General features: G+C 46.8%; 1 protein-coding gene across 1 annotated transcript in view; it reads left to right on the forward strand.

The window, feature by feature from the left end:
* Window positions 1-408: 408 nt before the first annotated feature.
* MARCHF4 (membrane associated ring-CH-type finger 4) overlaps window positions 409-22,872 on the forward strand; it is a gene marked incomplete at its 3' end in the record, with an annotated part of 101,218 nt that continues 78,754 nt past the window's right edge. The window contains exon 1 of the mRNA XM_082658608.1: window positions 409-950. Within this exon, the coding sequence (XP_082514734.1) occupies window positions 456-950 (495 nt within the window). The 5' untranslated portion in view covers window positions 409-455. The remainder of the gene's footprint in view (window positions 951-22,872) is intronic.

Consider the following 22,872-nt stretch of genomic DNA (forward strand, 5'->3'; position numbering starts at 1 on the left):
CCCTTTTATGTGAAAGAAAAGATTTCCCACTGCCTAGGCATTTGAGAAAAACCCAATAAGCCTCTCCTGGGGAACTTTCTAACAATTAGACCTTGATCTCAAGGCCCTGACAGCCCACCCCCAACATTTTTTTTTCTACCCCCCCTGCCCCTACCAGTGCCACCAGGTCAAAAGCAAAAAGGAGATACTCTGAGCAAAGCTTAAGGTTGGGGTAGAGGTGGAGGGGCAAGAAAACTTTTGCTGTTGTTGGGCTTTCCAGGTAGAGTTCAGAGGCAGTGGCTCGCAGTCGTCAGTCCTGGGGGCAATTTATTTGCTACGTGGAAGGGAGGTAACAGGAGCCAGTGCGAACGAAGCCTCCCCCCATCACACAGACACACCGTGGACCCCCTCAAACGATCCCATCCTCTGCAAAGACTCCGCCTGCCCCTACCAGTCTCTCTGCTTCCACCGGGCACATGCTGATGCCCCAGAGCGGGCTGCCCTGGTGGTGGTGGTGGTACTGCTGTGCCTGGTACCGCTGTGGACTGTGCCTCCCAGCCCCCCAGATGCTGCGCCACCAGGGTCTCCTCAAGTGCCGCTGCCGTATGCTCTTCAATGACCTGAAGGTTCTCCTCCTGCGGCGCCCCCCTCCAGCGCCCCTGCCCATGCACGGCGAACCCCAGCCCCCCGGCGTGGCAGCCAACAACACCCTTCCGGCTCTGGGTGCCGGGGGGCGGGCAGGCTGGAGGGGGCCTCGAGAAGGCGTGGGCAGGGAGACCCCTCCCCTGCCACCTTCAGCGGAAGATGACTGCGGTGGCCCAGCCGCAGAGCCACCTGCCTTGCTGCTCAGCAGTGCCTCTTCAGATGACTTCTGTAAGGGGAAGGCTGAGGATCGCTACTCACTGGGCAGCAGCCTGGACAGTGGCATGAGAACCCCGCTCTGCCGCATCTGCTTCCAGGGGCCGGAACAGGTGAGACCCTTTTTCCCTTTCCCTGCTTCCTTCTGGGATCTCCAGGTCTGGCAGGTTGCTACTCGCCTACTTGCCCTGGGGCACCACTGTGCTGTTTCTAGTGTGAGGACTGTAAGTTTTAAGGGCTCCTCAATGATGTCTCATGTGGTTAAGTTTGCCCAAGAGGTGTCTGGTGCCTGGCGGAGCCTGTTTGGTGGCTCAGTTGTCCCCCATGTTTGCATTTTCCTTCCAGTGCTCAATTGGAATATGTTCAATTCCATCCAAAAATTCCATAAGCATCCTCAGAGTAGAAGATTCAGAAGTTGGAAGGGGTGAAGTGAAGAAACTTGGTGGTACATTCATGCTCGTTGCCGAGGTATCCTTGTATCTGATTTGTGGTTAGTGACATTTCCCCAGCCCATCTTCAGTTCCAGATTCAGACTTCTTCCCTCTCTGATGGTGTGTGGAGACCTTGTCCTCAGCAAGCCTATGCCTGTTCCTTCACTTTGATACTAACCCCTCCCATATTATACTGACATCCACAATCACTGAGGAGGAAATGGAGGGGATTGTAAGTTCATGAAGACTATACAGTTTGTTATAAGACTTCTTGGCAGACTCAAGTTTTCCTAGGTTGAAAGCAGGTAGGTAAGTAGGGTGAGAGTGAGTGTAAGGAATATGGAGAAGGAAGTAGGGAGTCTTGTCATAACTATTTCCCTTCTCAGCCCTGAAGCACACAAACTTAGAAAGTCCCTTAAACTCTCCCCATCCAGGATAGGAGATGCTTAGCACCTTATGGACCAGAGTCTTCCCAAGGCCGAGGGTTCTCCCTACCACATGCATTCAGATTTTCACAGACATACTCACCCCACCCCCTCTAGCTCCACTTTCAGTCTAGTTTCTGCAGTGCTGGAGAGTATGTGCACATTCTTCTAGAATCATGAATTGTGGCAACACTTTCCACAGAATCCCAGATCAGAAAGGTTCATCTGATCTAGTTAGTGATGCTGGTGAAAGAACATGCAGTCGCACCCCGGGCAGGGTTATGTGGTCACATCAGCCACTTCTTCACTAGTTTCCCGGAAGTGGGGTAAGACTGCTCGGTGCTCCTTGGACAAGTGATGGTGAAACAGGATGCCATGCTGGTGCTCCTGAGTGGCTCTGGTTCTTGTTGAAGGCTTTCTCTGTGAGAGTCAGGCTTCACTGACATTTTCATTCGTTTTGTCTTTGCCCAGAATGGGCAGGGCGCTTCAGGGACAGATGATGACTGGGGCCGTGGCCTGGGCATTATGAGAGGAGATGTTGATCTCAGTGTGAGTAAATGTCTCTGAGAGGCTGAGGGCTGGGTTCCTCCTTCTTGTGACTAGGATTGCCTGAAGTCCCAATTGGACTGCAGCCCAGAGCCAAGGACTCTTGTTAGGCAAGAAGGCCCAGGGTGCCTGCACTGTGCCCCTCTCCCAGTGCTGGCGATCCAGCACAGACACAAGGAGGAGTGGCGGGGCTGAGAACAAGAATTGTGCTTCACCTTAGGACGCTCCTGGTCAGCATCTGCCCCAATCAGAAGCCCCATCTTCTCAAAAAAAAAAAAAAAAAAAAAAAAAGGATTTGTTTAGCTTCCTAACTTCTTAAGCTATTTCTTTCTTCTTCCATGTGCCCTGGTTCAGCTCTGCATGTCACAGGGGCCACTGGGAGTGTGGCTTCTGGCAAGAACACCCTTGTCTCTAGAATACGGCAGGACTTGGAGCCTATTCTGGAGGATATTTACCTGTTGTGTGAACTTCTTCAGATTTCTTTATACCCTTGAGCCCCTTTTCCAACTTCTGTGATTTAGAGGAACCGTTTTCTGTTCCCCTCATTTGCTTATAAATGTGTTGAGAGGATCCGGCAGATAATGAGCCTGAAAATGACTTGAAAGTGATTAATATATAATGGCATGCATTTTGCTCATGGAAAAGCAGTATTTTGCTAAATAAAAAGGATTATTAGGAATATTGTGAAATACCCTCACGTGATACAGGGTCTGGTTGGAGGTTAGGAGCTTTCTTTTCTTGTTAGTTATTTTTACAATGTGTCATAAATAAAGCGTGGAATAAAGAAAAAAGCTAACACCAATAAAGGAATGGGCTCTGTTATTATGTGGGAGGGATAGGGGGCCACGCTGATACTCAGACTGGATCAAATCAAGCACTCCCCGCATATTATTATACTTTGGGGGTTTGCTTTATTTGCACAGCAGCCAGGAGATTTTAATGGAATTGTGCTATTAGTAATAAGAGTAAAATGTGTTAGATGTGAACACATTTTCCCACTTTTTGCTTGTGTTTCTTCACAGGATTTCCATGAGGAAGGGAGACAAAGAGGAGGAGGTGGGGAAAACTCTCTAGAGTAGGAAGAGAGGGAGAGAGACAGTCAGACACAGAAAGTGAAAAGCTGAGATTTCAGTATTTTGTTTTCTGTTCAAGGAGGGAGTGTCCAGCAATTGTCCACACGTGGCCCTGAATGGAGTGTAGACAGTCTGCAGTCCCAGTAGCTGAATGTCTTGGTCTTTTCTCTGCCCAGACAAAGGAATTGAACAGCTCCCCAGTCTTTTGCCACTGCTCCAGGGGCTAAAAGGCTGCCCAAACCGAAAATTTGGTGTCTTCCTGCCAATAACTTGAAATGTATGTGGTGAGGGGCAGGAAACTGAAGGATCCAGCTAGTTCCATATTTGTACATATCTATAAAGGACTTACTACTTATTCATTCACACATGCATTTATTTAGCAAATGTTTGTTGTGTACCTACAGCATGCCAGATGTTGTTTCAGACCCTGAGTATCCAGGAGTGAACAAAACAGATGAGGTCTCTGCTCTCTTGAACCTAAAGTTGTAGTGAAGATGCAGAAATAAACAAGTAAACTAGTAGACAAATAAAGTGATTTCAGATGGCGTTGAGTGCTGTGATGAAGACAAAAGGAGTTAGACAAGAATGAAAGGGAGGTCTTGGGAGCTACATTACACAGAGTGACCATGAAGAGCCTCCCTAAGGATGTACCATCTGAGCTGATACCTAAGTGATGAGAATGACCCAACGATGCATACATAGGTCTAGAGGAAGAGTTTTCCAGGTGGAGGAGACCCAAGTGTGAACAAGCTTGGCATGTTTGAGAAATAGAAAAGATAGGAGGAGGGAGAGGGATGGGGTGTGAACAAATGCCTTGAGGGCCAACTTGGCTCCAGGCTGGACAGCTGACTGACACTCTCCTTCCTTCAGCCAGTCACTCAGGTGGGACAGGGGTCAGTCGATCAAGGATCTGCGAGAGTGTGGGACAGGAGCCTGGTCGGCAACACTTCACTCTCCATTTCTGCTTGAAGCTCCACTAGTTCACGTCAAGGGACCATGTGCCGTGGTGGGCAAGCTAAGGTCTCCGAAGCCAGATGGCCCCAGTCTGAGGCCTGAACAATTTACACAACTTCTCTGTGCCTCAGTTTTCTCATTTGAAAACTGGGATAATAATGATAGTCCCCAAATTCATAAGGTTATTCTGAGCATCAGATCAGTCCACACAATTAGAGCCATGCTGTCACAGTGTTTGTTGTTGCTGTTATCTCAGAGGCAAGAGACAGTGCCCCTCCCACACACCTTGTTTAAAAGGAAAAAGTGTGCCCCAGCTCCCAGTCTGGCAGGAGGGCTGCTGTGACGTGGTCTGTCTGTGGTAGTAGATTGCTTCTTGCCCCCTCACAATGCTCTAGACAGGATGCTGTTCTTCTGTTTCCATCATCAAAAGTCTATATTAAGTGCCTACCTATGTGGGCTGCTCCGCTGAGCAGGGTCTGGAGACACAGGGCAGATGTGGCCCTGCCCCCTCAGGGAGTTTCACAATCTAACCCAGACATCACAGAGGCTTAGAGAGATCAAGGGCACACAGACAGTGAGTCGCAGGTGAATTACAGTAATATCGGGGACGAGAAAGAGATGCATGCTTAAAAGCGGCTAGTGTGTGGGGTGCCTATTCAGAGAGACAAGTGGATGAATTTGCTACCTTTTCCCCAATTAGTCAGAGAAGGTTTCTCTCCTGCTGCTGCAGACCAAGTGAGAAGAAATAGATTTAGGCTGAGTTTAGACAGCTGGAAGCGGAAGAGATGTGAGACACACGGATACCTTAACAAAGAGGTGAAACCACCTCCCAGGCTGGGTCAGCTGTGGAGCCCCTGGAGTGGGTACAGAGATGGAATCTACCATGGCAGTGTGGTGATGGGGCATCTGTTTTGGACCTAATGAAAAGGAGGAAATGAGTCTGTAAGAGATTAACAATCTTGGTCTGCCTCCCTTATGCTTCCTAGGGTTCATTTCCCTGAAGCTCTGAGTTCAGAAGGGGCAAGAGTATGTGGAATATTTTAGTCAGTGTTTTGGGATCTCAGAAAATAAAAGAAGGGCTTTGCAGGGCTGAAGGGAACCTGGAGACCCCAAGATGCAAGGAGAACCCTGGGAATGGAGATCAAGCAGAACATTTTAGGAGAGACCCAAATGGTATATTATTTTTCTTAGAAATATGGTTCAATTTTACATTTCTTTCTGTGATTAATTAACTAATATCTGTATCCACAAAGAATAGACCCATCCCTAACATTTATGGACCCCAGGGTAAGAGTATGGATGGAGGCCCACATATCATAGACCAAAATATTTAAAAGTAATAAATCCAGCTAACAAACTGTTAAACAAAGTGCATTTTATCCTTCTATCCTGACAAATATACCTTCAAAACAACCTGGAAGACAGATTTGAATTTAAAACTCTTCGAGTCCTCTGAATTCTGTACTAGCCAAATGAGGATATCTGGCCCTTGGTCAACAGGCCACTCTGATCTGATTCTCTTTCCACTGCTGGCTCCATCCTGCACCATAATAAGCCTTGGACACACATGTGTGGGCACACCCACTGGCTTGTCCAGGCTCTATCTATACCACCTCCAAAGAGCTTCCTCTTGCCCCTCTCCCTTTGATTCTGAAGAAAGAGAACCATGAAGGTTTTGGGAGCAGGCTCATGGCTGAATAGGCAGGCATTCCAGGGTTCCAGGTAACTGAAGCATGTTCTAGAAGGAGGATGTGTGTCCTTGACCCTGTAGGCGCCTCACCCCATGGGAAGCATGCAGCTGAAGAAGGGTCAGAGTGGAGCCTTCTATAGCAAGGGGCCCTCTTGCCTGGGTCTAAGGGAGGTACTGCGAAGGGACTGTAAGATCCCTGGAAGCAATGACTTGGTTGTGTTTGCTCATCAATCCAGTTCCTGGCACTTGCTTCACGTTCTATAATTATTTGTTGAATGAATGAGCCTTTAGAGTTCATCCAGTGGGCAGCCCCGCAGGTAGGGGAACTGGGGAGAAGAGACTGCAAGGGAGAAGCATATTCACTGGCATCAAATGCTGACCGTGTGTTGTGCGCAAGAAGGGGCAGACCTGTTCTGTGGAATCACAAAGGGCAGTGCCTTGGCCAGTGACGGAATCTCCAGGGAAGCCAACTTGGGTTTTGATATCAGAAAGAACCTTCTATCAAAGCTGTCCCAAGATAGTATAGGCCGCCTTAGAAAGAGGGCTCAAGTGGGCAACTGGAACTAGTGACCCTCAAGATCCCTTTTGAGCTTGAGACTTGGGGTTCGTTATGAGACTTCTTGGGGTCCAGAGAGATTTTTAATCTAAGCACAAAGAGATGGGTCTGCATCCCTTCCAATTCAAGGGGTCATCTAGTCCCAGAATATCTATTTCCCGTGTATATAATACATGGCGTGTATTACGCCATGGCATCTTCTGCAAAGATCACAAAGAATATTCTCTGTCCTGTGTTCATAGAAATCCTAAGTTGTTGGCAAGCATGTGATCGCTGCAATCCTGAATTTACACCATGCACATACAATAGGAGAGCAAGCATTTCATGAATGGCAGGGAACAGATACCATCATGGACCTAGAATGCAAAACCATCCCAGGAAAGGGGAAGCACACTTGCCACACCTTCCCCAAAGTCATGAGTGAGCTGTTTTCATTTTCCCATCTGAGATTTTTTTTTCCCACTGTAGTTTTTCAGTTGCTACATCTGCCAGTCCTGGTCCTACTTAAACTGGAAGGTCCAAGGACCACTTCCTTAGGGTTCTCACCAGTGCTCTAATACTTATTGGGAGATGATGTAAGGATGTTCAAACCTCACCATTGGGTCCCTGGCTATTTTCCATATTTAGCTATCTATTCTTTACATGCACGTGCATACATGTGAGTAAAGTGTTGAGTGAAGCTCTCTGTCATTCACAGACAGAATTAGGGACTGGAGGAGGGGAGACATCTGGTGTCTTGACAGTGGTGGAGTGATTCTCACCTCAACTGTCTGTAGATCCTCTGCACGGTGTTCACTTTGGAGTAATCCTTCTTCACTTGCCAGACTGCATCTGTTTGTGGTGGTTGGCTAATTTATTGGGTGTGGCTTCTAGCTGAGGCCTCCATACAGAGAATTACTTAATAAAGCCAGTAGAGCAGGAGTGAAATAAGCATTTCAAAAGAGCCTGGAAGAAGAAAGGAGAGATACTGGGAATCAATCTCTCTCTCTCTCTCTCTCTGCTCTTTTTTCCAGCTGGTACGTTGGAGAAGCCCAGTTGTGGCTTGTGAGTTGGGAGAGGCGGGTAGGTTTGACGGGGAGGGGATACTCAAAGGAGTGTGGGAATGAGCTAGCTGCTTCTTGTTTGATGAGAAGGAAGCCAAGTTGGAAGTGAGCCCGGATGTGAAGGAGCTGGCAAGTGAATACTGTGCGGGCTGAACTGTATACCATCCCCCCTCAAGAAGTATCGTATGTAAGATAGAGTCACTTAGACTCTGTGAGTATTACATATAGTACACATTTGATACCTCCCTCTGTGTATGTTAAAAGCAAAAATGGGACGCACATGGGAATGACCGACGCATGACAAGATAGGTGAAATTGAATAAGTTATAATTTGAGTTCTAGGTAGATGCAAACTGTCCGCAAAGAAGGGGATCTGTGAATAGAAGCTCTGTCCAACTCTGTGATCCAAGCCCACAAAGGGGACACACAAGCCCCAGTCTGGCACCCAGAGCAATTCTCATTGCTCTGATGAGAATATCTCCAGGGCCTGTGCTCAGAGGTGTTACTCTGGATGTGGTTGAAGAGAATCAACATCAATTTCTCCAGAAGAAGCCTCTTGAAACCACCCCGGTGGCTAGCATAGGGCTCTGCATACAGTAGGAATTCAGTACTTGTTGATCCTTTCCCCTCCATCCTGGTACATGTTCATTCCAGACTGATAGAGTTATCTTTGGTTCCTAGTGTACACGTAGTAGAAGGCATATTTGCTTGTGTGTACATGGGCACATATGTGTATGTATGTGTCTATATAAATTAAAATGCCAAGCAAGGGGGATATGGACAATCCCTTGAGATACTTCTCACCCCATCCAACCTCCTTTTCTGATTCTATAACGACAAATAGCAACGATTCTTGTTCTAGTAATCACAGTGATCATCATCCTGGCTTGCGACCACTTGACCAGGAGCAGATCTTTTCTCGTACAATTTCAGAAGGATGGGAAGCACATGGGATTTCAAGTCAGAAAGACATGGATTTAAGTCACAATTTGGGCCCTTCCCAGCTGGGTGATCCTGTGTGACTTATTTAACCTCCCTGCACCTAGGTTTCATTGTTTATAAAACAGGAATAAAATACTGAGCTTGAACACTTGTCATAAGGAGTGGGCAGGATTAAAGTTCTAGGCACACAGCAGCTGTTCATTAAATGGGAACAACATTTGTCCCATTCTGTTCGTGTAACTCAGAGACCTGGAGTGGGGCCCCCAGATTACACTGCTGCCTTTTCTACCACACTGTCTCACGACAACCTTAAAAAATCAGATACTCTGATTAAGGCTGTGCTTTGACCACAGTAGACGCCAGCTGTTTTGTGTCTGACCCTCAGGGATGCACGTTTAGATCCAGTGTCTCTGTTTGGCTGACTTTCTGTCTTCCATTGCCTGACTCTGCTGGACCTCTGTCCTCTCCTGCCTGTGTCCCTCACTCCTAACATATTTGTCTTTACCATCTCCATCACCACCATGTCCCTGACAGATCTTTGTTAAGCAACACTGTCTGCTTGGCAGGAACTGTGCAGAAAGACACTTTTCTGGACTCTGAGTCCCTAGAGGCCAGGAGCAGACCATGCACATGGAGGAGCATGTTGAGGAAGTGGCAGCGGAAAAACCTGCTCAACGTGTGACAGCGAGGTGTTTGCATTCAGGGTCATGCCTAGACTAGTGTTTCTGGAAGCTGGCATAGGATGGATACCCCAGACAGACACGACGTTAAATAACATAGATCCTCAAGTGAGAATGTTGTTCTCTTCTCATTTTGCTCTCATGCCTTATGATTATGTCCATGAGAAAATCTCATTGAAGAGATGATACGTCTTTAACACCCTTCTAACACTTGTCATTCTCCTCTGCAAACAAAGAGAGAAGGCACCAGGCTCAGAGCCTTTGGACATACAGCAATATCTAGCTAGAATCTGTTAATCTTGTTTTGCTTGCATTTGTTTGTGTCTATTCTTTTTTATTAACAGACTTTATTTTTTAAAGCAATTTAATGTTCAAAGAAACACTGAGTGAGTTCCCATATACTCACCCTCACCCCTCCTCCCTACTTCCCCCACCATCAACATCCTGCATCAGAGTGGTGCTTTTTTTCCAATTGATGAACCAACGCTGACACATTGTTATTACCTAAAGTCCATAATTTGCACTGCAGTTCACTCATGGTGTTGTACATTCTAAGGACTTTGACAAAAGCATGATGACATGTATCTACCATTATAGTATCACACAGAATAGTTTCACTGCCTGAAAAATCCCCTGTGCTCCACCCATTCATCCCTCTGCCCCCACCCCTGAACACCTGCAATATAGTCTGGCCTTTTCCAGAATGTCATATCGTTGAAATCATGCAGTATGTAGCCTTTCTAGATTGGCTTCTTTCATTTATTGGTATGCATTTACGGTTACGTCTTTTCATGGCTTGATAGCACATTCCTTTTTAGTGCTGAATAATATTCTATTGTATTAGCACAACTTGTCTCTTCTTTTTATGGTTAATGATACCGGTTTTTCACTTATGGTAGTGGCAAAAAGTCTCCTTTAGAAATAAATTTACTGAAGTAAAAATATGAGACATTTACAGAAAAATGTTACGTACGAAGAAAACAATAGTATGAATATGTCGAACAGTGTAAGCGACTGAAGTTTGGATAACACTGACCTGGGCTGCACACATTACAATAGTTCTGAGACATCTGTGGGCACCAAGAAGTGCGTCAGGAAGGGGAAAATGCAGAGGTGGTGCCCTGGAATCTGCATTTCTAACCATTAGCTTTGACAATTCCGAAGTAGGTGACTACTTCACAGTAATATTGTTTATTAGGGAGCAGTTTGAGGAGGAAGCCAAATAGGAAGGAGAAATGCTTCCACCAGACCTGAGGTTCCCACACATATAAGAAACAGAGGTGTGGGCACTGGTAGAGGAGAGGGCGGTAGTTGGGTGGGCACAGGACCATGTGACTGAGAAGGAAGGGACATGTGTCACTCAGGGCAGAGGCAGGAAGGGATGCCTCTTGCATCCCCCTCCATCCCTGCCTCCGTGATCTGAGAGCTACAAGTTTCACATGGGGCAGCCACAAGATGGAAAAGTCTAACCACCGTGGGAGCGTGACATGACGGAGCGATGCAGACTTTGACTGTGTTAAGACATTGCCCAGCTAATGTTAATTTCCCTGATGAATACAACCATCAATTCCCTCTCCTGAATTATGTTCAGAGGGCGATCTTGAGCAAAGTCCAAGCAGGGGCCTCTCTGGGGAAGCCCCAGAGTCCCAGAGTAAGGCAACAGATGGTGCACAGCCCGCTTCCTCACAGCTCACTGAATACCAACAATGAAGTGCTTCAGCTCTGGAATGGCACATCACACTCGCCTACAACTTGGCTGGATCTAGAAACATGGCTCTGCCTAACGGCAGCAGTGGTGGAGAGTGTCATCCTCCTAGGTACCTGGAAAGAGAGGAAATCCAGATGTGGGTGAGCTCTAGAAGTCTCCCCCTCCACAGTATTAGTACCTCCCTCTTAGGGTTGCTGTGGGATTTCAATGAGATGACACATGCCAAACATTTAGAACACTGCTGACCCACAGAAAGCATGCAATAAACAGTAGTAGTTATTGTTATTATATAAGGAAGAGGTTGTACTCAGGAATATCCAAGCCCCTTCTAATTCTGTTGTCCTCTTTTATGCCGTATCAGGTGGAGGTGCTGTACCTGGGGTTTGTATAAATCCAGTTTCTCTTTCCACCAGAAGAAATCTCCCTAGAAGAACGCCCTTAGCACTAGGCCTTAAAGACTGAACCAGGGAAAGAATTTGGAAAATAGGACATGAAGGCTTTTCCAGACATAGGAACAATGGAAGCAAAAAATCAGAGATGTTTTTGGAGAAAATTAGCATGGTGGATAAGAATATGGGGCTTTCAGAGCCAAGCAGAACTGTGTTCAAATCCCAGTGTTGCTGTGCAGTAGATGTGTGACCTTGAGCAAGTCACTTACAGACTCGAAATCTTAATTTCTTCCACTGTAGAATGGGAATGCTAATAATAGTACTTGTCTTAGAGGTACTATTGTGAGGCTCAAATGATATAATGCATGCAAAACTCTTGGCAAAGAATAGAGTACAAACACACAATAAATTCTCAAAGATGCAGTGAACATTAGCTCTTGATGTTATCTGATCTACCAACTCTCAATGGTCTTCTCCAAACTTTCTTTGAGAACCTCTGCCTTGATGTGTGTATGATTGTGGGCTGCTGACCTCAGGAGGAGCTTCCAAAATATCACAGGGGTAGATGAAACTAAATATACCTAAGCATTGCCAGTATAGTAAATAAAAATTATCTCACAGATACACATACAATTTTTCAGATGTATGTGGAAGGCATCGTGATGAGCAAAATCAAAAGCATCCTTCACTTTAGTGCAGCTTCTTGTCAATAAATATATTCTCAATGAGCAGATACTCAAAGTACAACTACAGTCATTTGAGAGTTTGTGAAACTCTTTTAGCATTAAAAGGGATCCAAATTAAGGGACATTCTACAAAACAACCAGCCAAAATGTCAAGGTCGTGAAAGATGAAGAATGAAGGGGGAACTTTCCTAGATTGGAGGTGTCCGAAGAGATATGATAACGAAATACAATGCGTGATTTGGATTGGCTTCTGGACCAGAGAAAGGGCATTAGTGAGACAGTTGGTGACGTTCGAATAAGGTGCATAGATTACTTAATAGTATTGTATCAATGCTAAGTTCCTGGTTTTGGTCATTGTATTGTGGTTCTATAAGATGTTAACATTTGGAAAAGAAAGGTGAAGGGTTTATGGGAAGCTATGTTTATAAGTTTTTTTAATGAATCTTAAATTATTTCAAAATGAAAAGTTAAAAACTAAAAATAATTTAAATGGGGGGTAGTTTCTCATACTTGGAAAAAAAAGAATACAGAAAAAAGAAAAAAAGTATAGAAAAAAGAGCATGGGTTTGGTGGTTAGAAAAATTGGGTTAGAATCCAGGCTCTAGCACTTAGCAGCTAAAAGCAACTTTGGGAAAATCAATTCAATCCCCTGAGATTCAAGGTTTTCTTTCTGCAACATGGAGCCAATAAAAGAAATGCATCATAGAATTATTGTGAGAATTTGAGGAGACAACACCTGCCATAGTACATGAAGGGGACTCCCGAAAAACATTCATTCTCTTTCTGGTCTCTCTTTAGCCCTCTGTCTGAAGAGGATGATAAATATTCCTCACACATTTCCCTGGGTATAAGTACTGTGTGCTAAGTGCTCTGAGATTGACAGGGTGACACCTGAGCAGTGAAAAGTATTGAGTGGGCAGGAATGTTTTCCCAGTACGGGATCTTAAGCATATAAACAGAGTTCATAATCATCAGCATAAATAGCATTGACCATTATGCAGAGTTCTTTAACACTGCTTAACCTGACAACCCAAAAGGAGCATTTTGGCATACTGAGTGAGTGTGGGTTGTATATCTGATTCCTCCTGTGGCAATGCCTCAAGGAGCCACAGACTTAAGCCTCCATGAAGCAGTGTGCTACGTTAGAAAGAAAGCTTTCTAGTGCTGAGGCTCTGAGTTCTCCAGTGTGTTCAGAAAGCAACTGCCCAAACCAGACAGCTGCAGGTGAACGAGGGCAGGCGTGAGTGGGAGTGAAGAGATGTCCACTCCTGTTGTGTGTGTGTGTCTGTGGGTGACAGCGAGCGAGTGGGTATGTGTCTGCACATGACTACAACTGTTTTAACACAGAAGAAAAAGGTGCTTGAGGGGGTTGGTCCATTAAGCTGCTCCTGCCTTTCTGTCATCTTTGTTCCAGAGAGATCACACGGGGTCTGGTCCTTGCAAAGTCAGTACTGACATTCTATACAATAATCGCTTGTTTCTTACTTCTGACATCCATTAAGTGTTTGTCTGCAAAAAAAAATCAGTTTGAGGCTTTTGGAGATGTATGTGATATGATTTCAAAAGTTCTATGCCTCCTCCCTCCCAAAACACATAGAGAGAGGTTCCTCATGATTTAAATAAATTTTCATCATTTCTACGAATGCAATGCAAGTTTCAAAGAAGTGTTTATTTGACATGATGGCTGGAATTTGCTTCACAATAATCCAGTGACTAGAGGGGAAACAAGGCTGGTCATGAGTTGATAGATGCTGAGGTCGGGTGACTGGGTACATGCTTTCTTCTACTATTCTCTCTATTTTTATGTCTGTTTGAAATTTTTTGTAATAGAAAGGTATGGCCTATTGTCTGGTTAATTAAATGTTATGAAAAGACAGTTATTAAACCGGTTTTACAAAAGGGGAGGTGGAGCTAGCTGAGGGCTGACAAAATAGCCTGGGGCACAGTGATGATGAGGGCCAGAGCCAAAGACAGGACCAGAGCGCATCCCAGGGGGCACTTCATCAGTCTTGCTCAATGAGGGGAATGAATTTGATGACCTCTTAAGGGATGTTCTGTCCCCAAAGGTCATGATTTAAGGATGAAATTGTCCTGTTGTCCATTTCGTTTCTGGTCCACCTGGTTTGGTGGCAGCAAAAGGATCAGTGTGACCATTCACTCAACAGACATTGAGTGAACGCACCCAGTGCTAGGCCCTGGGAATGTGGAGATAAGATGGGGAGCTCAGAGTCCAGTGCAAGAGCCCAGCAGGCTAAGAAGCAACCCTAAGATGACATTATGATGAGTGCCTTGGACCAGGGTTGCATTCATTGTGCTGAAGGACCTCACAGAAGGGGTGACTAGTAATGTCTGGGAAAGCTAGAGAAGGATCGTCAGAGAAGCTAATCCTTGAGTGGCCACATAGGGATGAGTAGGGGGAATTCTCCAGGTGGAAGTGCGTGTAAGGTAAGGCTATCCGAGACCTACCCTCACTCTCCACGCCAGGAACATTTTCCACTCAGCCTAATCCTCTCTGCCTTTCACTGCTTTTCAAATCACCCTTCTCTGCTCTAAGACCCAGAATTGCTCTCCTCAGAGAGCTGGGTGGATTAAAGCGTGGGCTCCGTGCAGACGGGGGAGGGGTGCATTAGCTCCTCTCTAGAAGCTATTCCGCTCAATGGCAGCCTTTCTGGGTTTGGTCCTACTGGACTTTCTGTAATTGCATCCCAGTGGTCTGACTGTTCTTGGGGGCCACCTACCTGGTAATAGTAACTCCACAAAAACTCTCTTGGCTGACTGAATTGAGTTTGTATCTGAAAGCTTCACTTGTGGGTCCAGAAGCTTCCTTACCCTCCAATGCGTGCAGAGGCACTGGATCATATTCCTGTGCTAGGGAGGAAAGAGCAAACTTTATTTTCCTAATTTTTAGAGGTAAGAAACCAGGTTCTACAGAAGTGAATGGAAGGCAAAATGCTAAGATGGGAAATACCAGGAGGAAGACATTTGCCCCTCACAGGAGGAAGACATTTCCTTCTCCACCCTTTTACCAGCTACAGAAGTATTCATTCATTCACTTCCTAACAGATGAACATATTGTAGTGAAGTGGTAATTTATCAGGATGTTTGGAGAATGAGATTAGGGAGGGAAAATGGGGAGGAATGGGACACATTTGTGGTTAATTTAATTTTCCAGTGAATTTGGGGATAACCCTATAATTTATATTTCAACTTTTATTGCTGACAATCTTTATAAAACATAAGTCCACTTTGCAGTGTATTTGAACACCACCCCAAATTCCCTTTATGTTGAAGTGTTGTTGCTTAAAGTTAGGTTCTGTTACAGAAGGCAAAGGAGGGACTTCCCTGGTGGTCCAGTGATTAAGAATCCGCCTTGCAATGCAGGGAACGCCGGTTTGATCCCTGGTCAGGGAACTAAGATCCCACATACTGCGGGGCAACTGAGCCCACATGCCACAGCTAGAGAGAAGCCCACGTGCCGCAGCTAGAGAGAAACCTGCACACTGCAACGAGGAGCCTGTGCGCTGCAACAAAAGATCCCATGTGCCACAACGTAGCCAAAAACTAAATTAAAAAAAAAAAAAGAAGGCAAAGGAATGTCTTTTTAGCTTCACAGACCACAGGATATCTTGTAAAAATCAGTAGGTGGATTTTATTGAAACTGTGATATCAACTTGTTTTATCTTTCTCCCGCAAGAGTGGTGTAAAATTTCCAGTTCATTCATCCAGCACATATTTATTGAGCAGCTGCTTTCTGCCAGAACTGTGCTGAGGATTCTGGCTATCCATAGGATCCTCAGCAGAGTCGAGCTAGACCACAGCTCCTGTCTCCTAGGAGCTTTGCTGTCTTGTAACTGCAGATGGGGCCATTATAATGCAGGATGCAAAGGACTAAGAATTGTGCAAAGTGCTCTGCGTGCACAGACTTGAGGATCAGGGAGGGCTTCTCACAAGAGGAGACAGCTATGGGAGCCCTGAAGCTGACCCAGATGAGAGAGTGGAAGGGCATTCCGGGCAGAAGGAGAAGCTTTTCCAAAAGCCCAGTTTGCTTCAATACACAAGCGTTCCCTCATCTTCCGTTCTCTGTACTCTGGTCCGTAGAGTCATGTCTGCCACCCTAGGGCATCAGCTACAGCAGCTGTGAGCCTCACTCAACTTGGGGCTTCCCCTGTGCAGGTCCTGGCCTAACCTAGTCCTGCTTCCGCCAAGAGGCTGCCTTGCTGAGCCCAGTTAAGGAGCGAGGACACAGGGGTCCATCCGTCGTGGGTGATCACCTTGGTAACAACCACCTCAGGTTGCCGGGGGTAGGGGTGCAAGAGGTTGACAAAGGAGAGTGCAGAGGCACAGGAGCTCTAAACCCGGCAGGGTCCCTCCAACGTGCGTGGCAAACAACATCTCATTTAAGACCCAGGAACACTTTCATTTCAGGTCCCTCACCTGGAGGTCACTGTCTGGCCAGAGCTGAAAGAAAATGTTATCAACATGGTACAGCTTCCATAATCTTCCCTGACCTTCAGCTTTCCCAGTTCTCCCAGTCCTCTGTGCTTGCTCATCCCTGTGGAGCTCTGGTAGACACAGCACCAACGTACTATGTTTGCCTTTTGATTCCTTTGGAAATGATCGTTCCAAAATCGCCATAAGCATTATTCCTACCTACTGTCGGGCTAGAAAATGTTAACAGCATAGAACAGTACACTGAGAAAGGGACCTTCCTTCTTCTATGAGATAAAGAAACCGAAGCCCAAAGAGAGTAAGTGATGCGTCAGTGTTACTGTCAGATGCACAGACACCGGGCAAGGTGTAGGTAACAGAGCCATGAACAAAACAGACAAGGCCTCAACCCTCATGGAGCTCACAGTCTAGAGGGGAAGTCTAGCCGGATCATGGCCCGCAAGTCATGATGGTGGTCCTGTTGCTCCTTGGCCACCTGGGCAGCTGCTCTGACCTCCTGGCACAATCCTGTTTGTAGCTCTTGCCTCCCCTCCACTGACAAGCCTCCACCCCCTCCTGGATAATGTTAACAATTTCTTGATCAGCTTTCTAGTCCCTTCTCCACTGCATTTCTGCTTCATACATGCACAGGACATCCTTTCCCTTGCACTTGGTGATGTCGGGCAGGCAGCGGGACCCCCAGCAGCAGTAGCAACATCCAATCTTTTCATATTGCCCCTCTATGATCTCACCAGACTCTGAACAAGTAGCTATGGGTGAGGTAAGTGTGATGGCCAGAAGTACAGCTATCACACTCCAGGAATATAATAGAGTCTTTCAGGATAAAATTACGAAATAGAAAGTATCATTCCTTATGGTTGAGGAGACAGACTCAGAAAAGGCAGGTACTTTTGTTGGTTTGCAGGGCTGGGTTTGGACTCTGGGCTCCTGACTCCAGGTCCAGGGCTCTTTCTACTCTTTAATTAAACATAATTCAATTCAGCAGCTATTTTTCAAGCACCTATGATGTGCCAAGCATGGTGCCAGCCCTACGAATACAGATAAATAAATGTGGTTCCTTCTCTCAGTGGTCTTTCAGTCAAACAGGAGAGAAGTAAGTATGCGAGCAAATTGTTGCGAAAATCACAATGGAGAGATGGTCTAGTTACAACATGTGCAGAAAAGAGGGAAGGGCCAGCTCTGAGGGAGTCAGAGGTGGGCAGCTTCATAGACAAGAACCTCCAGCTGCTGCTAAGAGGACGGGCAGGAGTTCACCAGAGACCTGTGGCAAAGGGGCACCAGGCACTTGCCAAGGTGAGGGGGTGTGGCATAGCGTGGTGGTCTGACATGTGAAAGGAGGACTTGTGAGGAGCGTCAGGAGAGGGGAGGCTGAGGACCAGAGGCCCCTGAGCATGTCCAGCTTGCTGCCTCCCTACATCTACTCCTATCACTAAGGAAGCTGGGGAAACATCCAGGCTACCCCCTGACTCTACATAATAAGGAGTTCTGAGCAATTCACTCTCCTGCTTCTTATTGTCATGAGAAAAAAAAAAAAAAAGTTAAATGCCCTCCGTACAGTAACAGTCAAGGACTCCTCAGATTTGGACTTGACTTTCCATCCAGCCTCCAGCCTCATGGCCTCTACTTCCCATCAGATGCTCCAGCCAATCCCCACTGCCTGCCATTCCCCAAATACACCCCATGGCTCTCTGACTTTTGATTTCCATACAAAGGCTTTCTTTCGCCTGGGACATCCTTTTCCCTCTTCCTTTATCAGCCCAAACCCTAACCTCCTCCAAGCCCTACCTCATACGTCACCTCCTCCATCCTATACCTCATCTCTTTCCGGCTGTGCCACCATAGCATTTACTCACCACGGACTGCCTGCCCTCCCCTCCCGCCATTTCCTTCTCTCCGGGCAAAGGCAAGCTCAAAGGAGCTTGTCCCGTGGGTCCCGTTCACCTTTGTATCACCCACCATGCCTGGCAGTTGTAGGGGCTCAAAAGGGTAATGTAATTAATGCAACCCAGGCCAATTAGGTATTTGAATACTTTCACAGATTCACTCAAGAAAAGAATCTCTTTTTTTTCTGACCAACATTTCCCCCTTTCTGCTAAAGTGGGTGATATGCACTGAATGGTTTTCCCCCAAATTCTTATGTTGAAGCCCTATCCCCCAACATGGCGGTATTTGGGGATGGGGCTTTTGTGAAGTAATCAGATTTAGCTGAGGTCAAGAGTTGGGGGTTGGCTCACGGTGGGATTAGTGTCCTTGTAGGAAGAGATATCAGAGAAATTACTGGCTCTCTCTCTGCCATGTAACAATACAATGAGAAAGTGGCATCTGCAAGCTAGGAAGTGAGCTCTGATCAAAACGTAACCATTGGGCTTCCCTGGTGGCGCAGTGGTTGACAGTCCACCTGCCGATGCAGGGGACACGAGTTCGTGCCCTGGTCTGGGAAGATCCCACATGCCGTGGAGCGGCTGGGCCCGTGAGCCATGGCCGCTGAGCCTGCGCGTTCGGAGCCTGTGCTCCGCAACGGGAGAGGCCACAACAGTGAGAGGCCCGCGTACTGCAAAAAAACAACAACAACAACAAAAAAACCTAACCATCCTGATCTTGGACTTCTAGCTCTCAGAGCTGTGAGCAGTAAATGTCTGCTGTTTAAGACACCCAGCCTATGATATTTTGTTATAGCAGCCTGAGCAGACTAATACAGTGGGCGAGGGGAGACTTATGAAACGTATCATTTTTAACCATCTCAGTAGCTGACATGTCACCCTCCCAGTCACTCCTTCAAAACATCGAGCACCTACAGTGAGTCCATCCTTTTCCGAACCCTGGGAATTTGTCAGTGAGAGTCAGACAATGTCCCTGCCCTCTAGGACTTACCTTCTCGATACCAGAGGCAGAAACCTGTAGACATCAGACAGGCCAGAATTGAGGGGCATCCAGCAAACAATTAGGCAATAGTTTTCAGGGGTTCTAAATGTTACTCAGTGTTACTTAACGTAGGGGGTGGGCATCATTCCAGTTTCCCTGGGGATTGATAAGTTTCCCAAGATGTGGAGCTTATAGTGCTAAAACTTGGACAGTACCAGACCCACCTGGACAGTCGATCACCCTGTAAGAATGTTCCAGCTAACTACACTGTAGACTAATACACCCCAGGACAATAACTCTGGTGCTCAGTGCCTACCTGCCGTAAGTTGGGTAGCACTTGTTGATTGATTGGCTGATGAGTGACTGTTTTCACACTCTAGGAGAAAGCGGCCATTAGCTGTTTGCCGGGCTGCTTAGAGTCAAGGAGGCGTGATCTCTGAGACCCTCCTTTTTGATCTCATACAGGGCAGGAGGGAGGGCTTAAGAAGTTAGAACTCCAGTACAAAGCTTCTCAGATTTTAATGTGCGTATGAATCACCTGGAGCCCTTGTTGAACTGCAGCATCTGATTCTATGCATCTGGAGTAGAGCCTGAGGATCTGCATCCCGACAGGTACCCAGATCAATGCAGATACTTTTTGTCCACAGACCACAATTTGAGTATCAAGGGGCTCAGTAGTTCTCATCCTTAGAATTATCTGAGGGGGGGCTGGGGGCGGATTCTACAGATCTGCAGCCACAAACCCAGACCAATTAAGTCAGTCACTAGGGGCGAGACCAGACGTCAGTATTTTTAACTCTCCCCAGGTGATTCCAATGTGCACACAGGGCTGCAAATCCCAGGGAGGGGAAGGAGAGAAAAGTTCTGCCTGATGATAAGGGCTGATTGATTGGTCCAGGTGGGCTAGGCTGTGATGTCAAGAGATTTATTGGAAGTGGAATCAGAAATCTAAAAGAAGGAGATTATTTTGGAGAGTCTAGAGGCAAAATTGTTTTAAAAAATTGGGGGCATAATGGTTTGTGTTCTTTGGCCTTTTAGCAGGGCATCAACAATGTTTCCCTTGCCCTCAGGATGATGGAGCCCAGTGTGCGACCTTGGGGAGAAGCAGGGGGTCCCGCTCTGAAAGTATCTGATAGGAGAGAACAGAGGTCGCGAAATCAGCAAATCACAGGTTTCACAGACTGAGTCATCTAAACGGTCCTCCAACTATTCAGAATTTCTTTCATTTCCTTGCTTGTGGATGCTTTCTAGCATCTGTTTCCAACATTTCCCATTCTCATCAAGCTGCCAACCTCCTTCCAGCAGATGACCTTGCCTCCTACTTTACCGAGAAAATCGGGGTCAGCCATTCACATGCCATCATCTCTCCCCTCCCGCCGGCCATTGCTCCCTCTTCACTTCCGCAAATGTCTGTCTTTACCTAGGCTCTCCCCTTCCCTCCTAGCTGCCTCCTTCCCAAAGTGGCCACACCAGTGCCCTTTGCCCCAGCATCCTCCATCTCCGCTGGGACTTCACTTCATCCATTGCCACCGCCAGACTCTTTCCATCACGTGCTCTCCGCTGGCTCCCTCTCCTCTGGATACAGGGTGTTCAGGTCTTTAATATCCCTTAAAGGGGCAGCACTTCCGCTTTCATCTCCTCACGCCCACTCCAGTTGTGCATTCCGGTTTCCACCTCCACCACCTACTGAAAATGTTCCTTGGAAGGTCCTTGGTGATCTAATTCGAAAAACATGTGGCCTTTCAGAAAGCTCTCCTCCCTAGATTCCTCTGTACATTAGGCACTCTGGAGTTCCCACTCCTCGCCTCTATGTTTCCGCTTTCGTTTTTGCTAACATCGTGTGCAGTGAAAATGAAGACTTGCGGCTCAGCCCCCATCCCCTTGCTGCTTGTGAAGTCCTGTCCAGATTTCAGGCCGCTCATTTGTGGGTCCTCAAGTCAGTTGCATGATTGAGTTGCAACCAGCATTCCCTTTCTCCGCCCACTGTCCTACCGTGAAATAGACAAGAATAGGATAGGAAAACATTTGCATGCATTACATGTGGGAAGGCGAGTATTGTTGAGAAGCTCCTATTCTAGTTTGTCTTTCTGTACTGCCAAGCTGGGAAGTAAAAACAACATTTCCCACACCTCTGCAACATTTCTAAAATCACAGTAAGACTGTCTTCTGAAAACTGAGCCCTTCTCCCAAACTCCCTCTTCTGCTGATGGTTTCTCCAGGGTAATATCCTCCCATCTGTGACTTTTCCCTCTCGTTCCGTCCACACCGACTGTCACTAGGTCCTGCTCCGAGGAGTTGAGCATTCATCCTCCCCCACACATCTCTCCTGGCTTCAGTGGCAGTTACAGATATCGCTATTCATACCCCAACTATGACAATAGCCTTCAAACTACTCTCCCAACCTCCAGTCTCACAAAGCCCCCCAGTCCGTTACAATCCTGAACTGTCATTTACAAGCTAACCTTACCTGCAAAGTGGAAATATTTAATACTTTTCTCTTAGGGCTGTTCTTAGGATTAGTTGAAAGATACATAAGGAATATGTATAAACCTGGATAAAGGCTATGTCAAGAGGCTGGCACACGTTAGGAACTCAGATATTACTCTCCAGCCTCCTAATTCATCAGACATTCTGCTGCTGAACCTTCTATGGCTCCCTATTGCCTACTGAAAAAAAAAAATCTCAATATCCTGGTCTTAGTCTCTTAAGGGTCCTTCAGTTTAGCCACAGCCTTCCGTCTAAGCCTTCTCCTTCTGCTGGTTCCTGTGCTTCTGGACAGTGGGACGACTCACCATTCCTCCCACAGACATGCACATTCTCGTCTCTGTCCTCTTTTCCTGGGCAGTGCCTTCTGCCTAACTGGTCCTTGCCCTCAATGCCATGCCACCTCTCTCCGACCTCGTTATCACAGTACAGTCTTGCAGAAGGGGACACAGGAGCCCCTCACACACACACACACCAGCTGGTGACTCCACTGGAGACCTGTGGAAGCAGACTGGGTTTCAGCCCAGGCACTGCAGGCATCTTCAAGGGCAGGGTGTACTGCTGCACATGGTAATCAGTTCCCTGGGACCCAGTGCAAAGAAGAAGGTGGCATGTGGACCTTTCTGCAGGCTTGTGGAAAATAAAACCTCACCCCTGACTCTCTTTGCAGGGTCCCTACCTCTCCCACCATGACCCAGATTTGCTCATTCCTCTGGCTAGAATAAAGTCCAGAATCTTTCTAACATACGTACTCCATTCCCACTTCTACATATAGATTGTACCCATGCACCCCTATGTCCCGACCTCTCCCATAGCCATCCTGCCACTCACAGCCACCCCAGCTCCCTTGCTGGGCCCTCTGCAGGTCTGCCCCCAGCACCAGCCCATCCATCAAAAGGACACGTGCCTACTGGAGCACCAGAACATTTTTGCACCCAAAGGCGTCCTTTCTTCTTTTGGAGACAGGAAATCCTGGATTCAAATAGCCGCCCTCTCTTGTACCAGTGACCTTGTGGACTCCTGCCGCCCCATAGAAAACACCTTCAGTTCCTCTTATCTGTCAACTGGAGGGAACAGTATGAACGTGATAGGTGGTTGTGAGAATTAACTTCAGTTT

Source organism: Grampus griseus (genome assembly GCF_964374135.1).
Source record: "Grampus griseus genome assembly, chromosome: 7".
NCBI classification, from domain to species: domain Eukaryota; kingdom Metazoa; phylum Chordata; class Mammalia; order Artiodactyla; family Delphinidae; genus Grampus; species Grampus griseus.